Source organism: Gossypium raimondii, chromosome 9 (assembly GCF_025698545.1).
Source record: "Gossypium raimondii isolate GPD5lz chromosome 9, ASM2569854v1, whole genome shotgun sequence".
Classification (NCBI taxonomy): Eukaryota; Viridiplantae; Streptophyta; class Magnoliopsida; order Malvales; family Malvaceae; genus Gossypium; species Gossypium raimondii.
This window is the reverse complement of record NC_068573.1, coordinates 10,564,257-10,575,190: the sequence shown is the minus strand read 5'-3', so window position 1 is coordinate 10,575,190 and position 10,934 is coordinate 10,564,257. Positions and strand designations below refer to the sequence as shown.

General features: G+C 32.4%; 1 protein-coding gene across 1 annotated transcript; it reads left to right on the top strand.

Moving 5' to 3' along the window:
- Positions 1 to 1,305: 1,305 nt before the first annotated feature.
- On the top strand, positions 1,306 to 2,674 carry LOC105798402 (myb-related protein 315). The gene is made up of 3 exons (XM_012628452.2): positions 1,306 to 1,660; positions 1,749 to 1,878; positions 1,961 to 2,674. Exons 1-3 carry the CDS (start codon positions 1,528 to 1,530, stop codon positions 2,427 to 2,429), a joined length of 732 nt encoding a protein of 243 aa, XP_012483906.1. The 5' UTR covers positions 1,306 to 1,527; the 3' UTR covers positions 2,430 to 2,674.
- Positions 2,675 to 10,934: the final 8,260 nt, after the last annotated feature.

Here is a 10,934-nt window from a genome sequence, read left to right as displayed (position 1 = left end):
CAGTCACCAAGTTGGTGTGTAAATGTATAAAAGTCATTTTTTATCATATATTAAGTTTTATCTTTTATGAATTTACAACTAAACTAAAAAAATAACAACAATCTTGTTAGGATATTCAAGCTTAATGTTCCACTAAAACCCCAACAAAGCCAGCATTTAGTCCTACATAAAAAACAATAGACTTTGTACATGAACTATTGTGCATTATAAGGAATATTCATCACTTTGTACATGCATGAACCCAGAAGAATATGATGACCTTCAGTTTTATTTTTATTTTTTCTTTGTGTGTTAAGGGAATGTCTTTGGAGGAGGGCTTCCACTAAAATATAACTTAAATGTCTTCATTTAAAAAAATCGTGTTCAATGTATATCCAAACTTTATAAAAACAATTTGAATATACTCACGTTAAACGTATACTATCCGGGTTCATTTGGCATTTCATTCATAAGCCAAAGGCTGCAATTGAGAAGCTATAATGAACCTTTGGTGACCATCATGTCTCCTATTGTGATTACCCTCGAATCATTTCACCAGCCTCAAGGGTCCCTGTATGTTCCTTTTTATACTTTCATTATTTTCAGCTGTCTGTTTACCTATAAATATATTTTTTATATAAGGAATCATTGATGACAAGTTCAAACAGATAGGAATATTAAGCTAAGTCAAGTTCTCCATTTCTTTTTATACATATAAAAATACTAATATAAATAAATGCCCAATTTTTATAGCTTTCTTGTATAAAAAGTCAGATCATTGGCGTTTAAAGTCTTGGATAATATGGCTATTAGCTGTTTAAAGTTTTTTGATGTTAAAAAATATAAACCATTAAATTACATTAACTTGATATTTTATTTTATTTTATTCCAGTTATGTTGTTTTCTTATATCTACCTTCAACTGCATAAACATTGACTGCTACTTAATTACTAAACCATTTTTTTGTCAGCAACTAAATTACATTAACTTGTTTGTCATTGAATTTAAAGGCATGCATGCACTTAACATATTTAACGAAAGGGAATCTCTTTTCCAACTCTCCCTTACAGATGATAAAGTTGCTTCCAGCGACAAAACTGGCCAGCTTTTATGTCCATGGAATCTTCATCTAATGTTTTTGAAAATTTCTTTGGGTTTTTATTATTATTTATTATTATATAAAAACCCAAACCAATCAAAAAAATTTTGCAGAAAAAATTTAAAGTATTTTTTGTCAACGAAGACGACCCACGTTTTTGTTTCTTATATATAGGACCATTTCCATTGTCTCAAATAAAATACTTGGCCATTTTTATTATGATTACATATCTTTCATGCTTTTAAAAATCATCAATTTTTATTTATGTTTTTGTGTTTCAATCATTAATCTCCCTTCTTCAGCAGCATATTTGCCTTCCTTTTCTTTTTTTTAAATGCTCGAGTGAGCTGGCTTTCAAGCTTAACAATCTTTTTTCTTGGTGTCCAAGTTCCTTTTTAAGCACCCTTGTCACTGAGTTTTCTGCTTTAGCCTGAGTGAGTTTTGGAAAAATGGGACGACAACCTTGTTGCGATAAGGTCGGGTTAAAGCGCGGACCGTGGACGATCGAGGAAGATCATAAGCTGATGAACTTCATACTCAACAATGGCATCCATTGCTGGCGAACTGTTCCAAAGCTTGCAGGTACACTTTGGTTCATATCAACCTATTGAATTAAGTTTCGATTTAATGGTTTATAAAAGGTTGGCATTTTGTATGATGGTGATTGCAGGGTTGTTAAGGTGTGGGAAAAGTTGTAGGTTAAGATGGATTAATTATCTAAGACCTGACCTTAAGAGAGGGGCATTTACCGAATCCGAAGAGGATCAGATTATTCAACTTCATGGCCGTCTCGGAAACCGGTAAGCATCGGCAAACTCACACAATCTTCGTATTGCCGGTTTATTCTTGGCTCTAACACGAAAGATGGACATTTTTTTCTAGGTGGTCGAAGATTGCATCACATTTTCCGGGGCGGACCGATAACGAAATCAAGAACCATTGGAACACTCGAATCAAGAAGAAGTTAAAGCTACTTGGGTTGGACCCTGTGACGCACAAGCCAATTGAGAAAGTAGAGAAAAATGATGGGGATTCGTCCAATAAGTCAAATGGTGATGATCAACAACAAGGCATCGAATTAGATGATGATGAGAAAGTAGAGGGAATTGAATTAAGTTTGGATGAAACAAATGATCTATTCAACAGCTACCAAATGTTATGTGAGAGCTTTGATTTGGATTCATGGCTGAACCAAGATGCTGCAAACAACACTTGTTCTTCTTCATACTCAATGGAAGAATCCTCCAACAAATCTTCAACGGGGGAAACCAATTCCACCATTGGAGAAGATTCTTTGAAGCAATGGGTTGATAGTGTGGATTCATTTCTCTCATGGGATAGCTTTATTTAATAAAACAAAAAAGCAAATTTCAAAGGAACAAAAGTGTTTCCATTGAATGACATATGCTGCAAAATGGGCAATTGTTTGGGAGGATTGAAGGTTTGATAGTTGTGTATGTCTTGTTTAATTCTTTGTAGCCCTGTTTTTGTTCGTTCAAGCTTCCAACAATTGACCAAAAGAGTTCTACAAGCTTGCCTCCTTTTGTAACTGTAAATTTCATCATTATGAAAGTTTCCAACGTTTACTTTATTTAACTTTAACTTTACAATATGATTCATGAGCTCTCATTGTTTTTGTGAAATTTGCTATTTTAGTCAGTATACTGGGATTTGTTTTCACATAATTTGACATTCTAACTATTATTAATGTCAAATGATTATCACCGCTAAAATACTCTGGTAGCCCGGAACTTTTCTTTTAAAGACAAATTAATTAAAAATAACTATTTTGATAATCATAACACAAATTTTGGGGTTAATAATCTGAATTAAGGGATAGATATATCAAAACTATTAATGCAGTCTGATCTAATATGTAATATTATATATGAATTTTGTTTTGTGCTTTTTATACATAAAATTTAGTTTGATTTAATTTTCACCAATCACTAACAATATGATCAAATTAACACAATTTTACGTTGATATATTGTATACATAATCAATTATATTAATCCAATATGAAAACAAATGTATGCATTCATTTATTTAAATGTGTATAATTAAAAAATCAAAGTTTCATGTATACACATATAAACCATAATTTAAGTCTCTTGTATATAATTGCACCAAATTAATATTCATGTATAAAATTATACATTAGTTAAAAGTTGATATATAATTTGATATTTATCCCATAACAATATGAGATCAAATTATGCCTAATTAAATCACAAGTATTAAGTTCCAAATTAAATATAATATAGGGTGAAAACCATAATTTAACCTGCAAAAATAAATAGAATGTTGGTAATGACAATATATTACAAAAATAGAAAAATAAAATAAAAACACACAGATTTTTACGTGGAAACCCTTTTGGGAAAAAATCACAGACGAGAAGAAGAAAATTCATTATATCGAATTGAATGAATTACAAGAGAAGTATACTATGTCTATTTATAGGCTTGTAAAACCATATTCTAATAGGAGTGTCGTAAGATTGAAATACCTTATTCTAATCAATATCAAATAGATAGAGTTTAATAAGGTTTTAAAAAAATTATTCTAAAATAAAATAAAAGAAGTATAGTTCTACTTTTATTTTATTTTACCACTGTATTTTATTTAAATAGGATTCGGGTCACTTAATTCTAACAATCTCCACCTTGACACGAATTCTCAATAAACAAGTTCTTCATCGCGAACTCTCAACGAACAAGTTCTTAGGGGTGTTTAGTCGGTTAACCGACCCGAAATAACATTAACCGAATAAACCGACCTTTCAAAATTTTTAACCGTTAACCGAACCAAAATTTTTTCAAAAAAATTAACCAAACCGAAATTTTTTCGGTTAATTCGGTCGGTTAACCAAATTAACCGAAAGTTATATGTTTTTTTATTTTTGGTTAAAAATTAACCAAATTACCCGAATTAACCGAATTACCTGAATTACTCGAATTAACCGAATTAACCAAATTGAATCACTACATAATTAAAAACATTACATAAGTCTTTGAATCACTAACATTACATAAGTCTTGAAATTAACACGAATTGAAATGTAAGTCTTTAATATTCTCCATTTGTATCCATTTCTTCTCTCCAAAGGATCTCCATTTACATTAAACCTACAAAAAAAAACATATGCAAAAATTTAGCATATAATAGAAATATACGCATTTTAAAAAAATCAAATAATATAAACAAATGAATAGATTATAAGTTAACAAGAATAAGATAGTAAGCATACCCTTCAACTCACGAAAGCTCATGAATTTAGGGTAGGCTCTGATGCATTCCAAGAAAAGTCTAAACATTGAGTTAATTAAATAAGTAGGAGTGATATGGTAAAAAAATTGAAACTATTAAAATAAAACATTAAATATACCATTTTCAATCTTGTCAAGCTCTTGGATTTGTTTTTCAATCTTTTTGATGTCTTCTTGTGATGATGATTTTCGAATCCAATCTTAAGTACACACAAGAGCTTGTACAATTTTAGGAGTTAAAGAACTCTTATATTGATCAAGCACACGTCCCCCGGTGCTAAATGCAGACTCTGAAGCAATCGTAGAAACCGATATAACTAACACATCTCTGGCTATTTTTGAAAGAGTGGGAAATCTAGGGCTGTTCACTTTCCACCACAATAAAATATCAAAATCTTCAACAAATTCCTAATTACCCTCAGCTAGATATTTATCCAACTCATATGTTTTATCCTCACCACAAATTTCCAACTCACGCTTTTTATACAAAGCTTGCATTCGCCTTTTCATTTTTTGTTGTGGTCCACCAAGAGAAACATGTGTTGGCACACTTGATTGGCTACAAGTACTATGAAGTGGAGGCTTATACTCATCAAACAATTCATACAAAGATTCCTTCAATTTTTGCATCATTTCACAAGCTTTTTTAGAACTAGACATTTCACTAAGTGCAAATTCAAGATACTTTAGTTTTTGTCTAGGATCTAAAACACAAGCAACAAACATAAGCAAATTCATCTTATCAATATCAGCCCAATACTTATCATACTTCTCTTTCATCTTGGTGACCATAACATTGAAATCAACATTACTATTTAACTAAGCATCTTGTAAAAGAATATCAATTTTAGAAAGCTCATCAAAAAAATTATTGGACGTGACATATGAAGTGTTAAATATACGCAAAGTGACTTCATAAAAGTGTTCCAAGAAATCCCTCAAGTTTCTAACATTATCCTAATCATCCACACTAGGCCAACCCTCTCTCATTTCAAGTTCAGCCCTAAAGTTTGTATCTTGCTCCTCAAATCTCTCAAAAGCTCTCTTAAAGTTCTGAGTAGTGTCTAACATTAAGTAGGTCGAGTTCCATCTAGTACAAACATCAAGACACAACATCTTCTTGAACTCTATCTCTTCCACCACAACACACTCCTTAAAATTTTGTAATCTAGCTGGAGATTGTCTCACATATCTAACAGCCCCCTAACACGTTCAACAGATTTATTCATTTCCTTTAAGCCTTCAACAACAATCAAATTCACAATGTGTGCCATGCATCTCATATGAAGATATTTACCATTTTGAACTAAACCCCTTCGAGGGTTAAATTTCTTTCTCAAAAAACCAATAGCAACATCATTTGAACTTGCATTATCAACAGTAACAGTAAACAACTTATCAATCCCCCAATTCAACAAGCATTTCTCAATTACCATCCCAATGGACTCACCCTTATGATTAGAAATTGGACAAAAGTTTAAAATTTTTTATTCAATTTCCAATCGTTATCTATAAAGTGAGCAGTGATACACAAGTAATTAACTCTTTGCAAAGAAGTCCTTGTGTTAGTAGTTAACCAAACTCTAGAACAAGAACTTCTCAAAAGTTGTTTTATCTTGACCCTTTCATCTAAATACAATTGATAAACATCCCTAGTCATTGTAGTTCGTGAAGGAATATGAAACCTAGGATATGCCACAAACATAAATTTCTTAAAACCTTCACTTTCAACAAATTTGAAAGGTAATTCATCAATCACAATCATTTGTGCTAATCCTTTCCTACATGCTTTTTGATCAAATCTCCAAATTGAAAGATTCCCTTCCCCCCCTTCAACTCCCTTTCTAGGTAAAACTAGTTGTCCTTGACTAGTGTCAACAACATTAATAGGATTTTTCTTACATGAACCAATATGATATTTCAATGACCCTGTACCAATTTTTTTTCATATCACAACAAAATTCCTTTTGACAATAATTACATTTAGCCTTACTTGCACCCTCACTATTAATAATCTTAGTGATGTGAGACCAAACTTCTGACCTTTGAGGAGTGGCTTTTCTTTTCTCGGTAGTCCCCTTTGTTTGGCTTGAAGCTCCAACTCCCGAATTTTCAGAATCTATCGAAGTAAGAGGTGTAACACTACCCTCAATAGGTGTTGGTTCGGTTGACATTCTGTAAGAAAAAAAGTATATAATAAATAAAAATATATTTATAATATTAAACATATTTTGATGTTGAGGTTTAGAAAAAACATAGTTGAGTTGGATTATGTAAAAATGTGAGAGATTAACATAATATTTTGAACCGCTACAATTTGCACACTTTAAAACATAGTTAAACAAAATATTTACACATTTTAAACAACATAACATGAGCAATTTATGACATTAATTAAGGCAGTAAATATACTTAAATTTTGGAATGAAATGAAATATCCTTTCCAAGTAGCATTTTAACAAATTTTCAATAGCATAATAATGCTTACTTTGAGACAACAAGCAACACTTTAATTTAATTTAAGACAACATAATAATACTCAAATTGAAACATTAAACAAAAGCTTAATTTAATTTAAGACAGCATGAAAATGCTCAATTTGAAACACTAAAACAACAGCTTGATTCAATTTAAGACAGTATGAAAATGCTCAATTTGAAACATTCAAACAACATGTTTAATTCAATTTATGACAGCATGCAAACAATAACAATACATAGCATTAAAATCAATAAATAGCAACTCAAGGCTTTTTAAACAAGGGAGTATGTATGCTAATTTTCCAGCATTTGGTCAACATATAAACTTCATAAACAATAGCCAAATTGTAAAAAAAATGTCAACCAAACTTCCCTTCATTTAAAAGAGCAGTTTATGGCTTTTAAATTAAGGAATTTATATGCTGAATTTTCAACATTTGGACAACGGCTCCTAGCCATAACTATGAGAATCATTTATTTTTTCAATCAAAATATTCAATAAAAATTATTTATTTTTATTTTTTTGGTTTATTAATTATGTTTTTTTGGACAGTTTGCAAATCTCAACCATGCAAGAAAAGAACACTGCTATTACATGAAGCAATCAAAGGGTTATTACATGAAGATGAAATAGGTTCGGGTTCAGGTGCGGAGATGAAAATGAAGTAGTTTGTAAATACAAATACTACCTGATATCTATTAGGATTATGAATATCGAGCTAGTTTCATTTTTAAAACAGAATTTGCAGAAATAGAGGCTTTAGTTGGTGAAAGTACTCTTGAGCTAGTAAAAGCCTACCTCAACTCGCTGGTGATGGATGGTGACCTGGTAGACGCCGGAGTGCTAGACGGAAGGTGGCTGGCTTGGCAGAGGTTTTGGGAGTTTTCAATTAGGGATTTGAAGTTGAAGGTTAGGTTTTTTTATTTCTATCGTCTGTTCACTGTTGAGTTTAGACTTTTAGACTTTAGTTTTAGTTTTAGTTTTAGAATTTTATTTTTATTTATTAAATTATTTGTAATTTTTATGATTGGGTTGGGTTAGGTAATTAGGTTGGGTTGGATACTTGGGTTTGGATTGGGTTTAGGTAAATAGTGGACCTATTTATATATTATAATTAACCAAAAAATTTGATTAACCGACCGGTTTCAAACCAAATTAACCATTAACAAAAACATCAAAAATAATTAATCGACCCCCGATCGAAAAATTCAGTTAACCAACCAATTAACAGAATTCGGTCAGTTAACCGAATTTTTTCGATTTTACCCGAATTTTGCACACCCCTACAAGTTCTCCACCTTTTCCATAAAACCCTTTAAGGGTTTAACTTCAACAATGAACACCAATCAAGTCTAAGTAATGCTCAAACTTGGTTATAGGAAGTGACTTTGTCATCATATCTGCAGGATTTTCATGAGTACTAATTTTGCTCACAACAATATCACCACGAGCAATAATATTATGAACAAAATGATACCTAACATCAATGTGTTTTGTTCTCTCATGAAACATTTGATCTTTTGTAAGGAAAATGACACTCTGACTATCACAAAATATTATATTGATTTGAAGGTCTTCATTGAGTTCACTAAAGAGTCCTTTCAACCAAATAACTTCTTTACAAGCCTCAGTAATCGCCATGTACTCAGCTTCAATGGTAGACAAAGCAACTGTAGTTTGCAAAGTGGCTTTCCAACTGATTGCACAACCTCTGATTGTAAAGACATAACCTGTGAGAGATCTTCTTCTATCAAGGTCTCCAGCAAAATCAGCATCAACATACCCAATGACTCCATCTCTAATTCTTCCAAACTGTAAGCAAACATCAGCAGTACCTCGCAAGTATCTTAAAATCCACTGAACTACTTTCCAATGTTCTTTATCGGGATTCACCATGTATCTGCTAATTGCACTGACTGCATATGATAAATCTGGACGCAAACAAACCATAACATACATGAGAGATCCCACTACACTAGAGTATGGAACATGTGACATGTACTCAATCTCATCATCTGATTGTGGAGACAAAGCCGATGAAAGTCTGAAATGGGCTGCTAAAAGAGTACTAACAGGCTTAACATTCTGCATATTAAATCTGCAAAGAACTTTCTCAGTGTACTCTTTCTAACTTAGGTACAATTTACTTACTTTTCTATCTCTGAGAATCTCCATACCAATTATCTTCTTTGCTGGTCCCAAATCTTTCATCTCAAATTCTTCACTTAGTTGGGCTTTGACCTTTCTTATCTTTCCTTTATCTTTCCCTGCTATCAACATGTGATCAACATAAAGGAGTAGATACACAAAAGAACCATCACTGCTTTTCTTAAAGTAAACACAACTGTCAAAGCTACTTTCTTTAAAATCATGAGAAGTCATAAAGGAATCAAACCTCTCGTATCACTGTCTTGGTGACTATTTCAAACCGTAAAGGGACTTTTTCAGCAAGCAAACATAGTCCTCTTTTTCTGAGGTTGTAAAACCCTCTGGTTGTTGTATGTAAATATCCTTATCAAGTTCTCCATGCAAAAATGCAATTTTTACATCTAACTACTCAAGCTCCAAATTATGCATGGTCACAATACCAAGCAAAGCTCGAATCGAACTATGCTTCATAATTGGGAAGAACACATCTGTGAAGTCCACTCTTGGAATTTGACTATAACCCTTTCCAACAAGCCTTGTTTTATATCTGGGTTCTTCTCCTAGAGTCACCTCTTTCTTTTTAAATACCCATTTACAACGAACAACTTTTTTACCTTTAGGAAGTTTCACAAGATTCCATATTTTGTTTTTGTGGAGTGATTCCATCTCCTTTTGCATAGAAAACATCCACTTTTCTGAGTCTTCACAACTAACCGCCTTAGAATAATTAGATGGCTATTGGTTTGCATCCATATCTTCAGCCACATTTAAAGTATAAGCAACTAGATCAGCTTCGACATACTTCCTTGGAGGTTTAATTTCTCTTCTAGTTCTGTTTTTGGCGATAGAGTATTCTGGTGAAGAAGCAACTCTATTCTGAATTTTTGTATTGTCTTGAGGAGTCGACTTTGTTGTAGATTCTGGATTAATCTGATGCTCCACTTGCTTTCAATTTTCTTTATTGGAAGAGTCTTTAAGAGAAAATTTAGGTAGCATAGTAGTTTCATAAAAAAAATATCTCTACTAATCACAATTTTTCTATTTTCAAGACACCATAACTTATACCCTTTTACACCAGCTTTATAACCAAGAAAAACACATTTAATAGATCTCGGTTCCAATTTTCCATTATCAACATGAGCATACGCAGGACACCCAAAGATCTTTTAATTAGAATAGTCAGCAGGACTACCAGACCATACCTCTTGTGGAGTCTTTTTCTCAATGGCAACGGATAGAGATCAATTGATCAGAAAACATGCAGTAGAGGCTGCTTCGGCCCAAAATGACTTTTGTAAGTTGGCATTTGACAACATACACTGAACCTTCTCCATGATCGTCCTATTCATTCGTTCTGTAATGTCGTTTTGCTGTGGAGTATGTCGAACTGTCAAGTGTCTCACGATCCCTTCTAACTTGCACAATTTATTAAACTTATCAGAACAGAACTCTATGCCATTGTCTGTGCGAAGGTATTTTATTTGTTTTCCTGTCTATTTTTCAATCATAGTTTTCAAGACTTAAATGCAGAAAACACATCGCTTTTCTTCTTAAGGAAGAATATCCACACTTTTCTGAAAAAAATAATTAATAAAAGTTAACATATAATTAGCTCCACCTCTCGAAGGCACTCTAGATGGCCCCCACAGATCAGAATGAATATACTCCAACGTTTCCTTCGTGTTATGGATTCCTTTGGTGAATTGAACTCTCTTTTACTTCCTAAAAACGCAGTGCTCACAGAACTTCAGTTTACAAATTCCTTACCCATCAAGAAGTCCTCTTTTGCTCAATTTTGCCATGCCATTCTCACTCATATGCCCTTTTGAATCAAGAGTACTCAACGAAATTAAATTTCTCTTCAATTCTAGAACATGTCGTACGTCATTAAGTGTTCTAACAACTCCATCAAACATTTTAACTTTAATTGTTCCAACAGTTGCAATTCTATATGA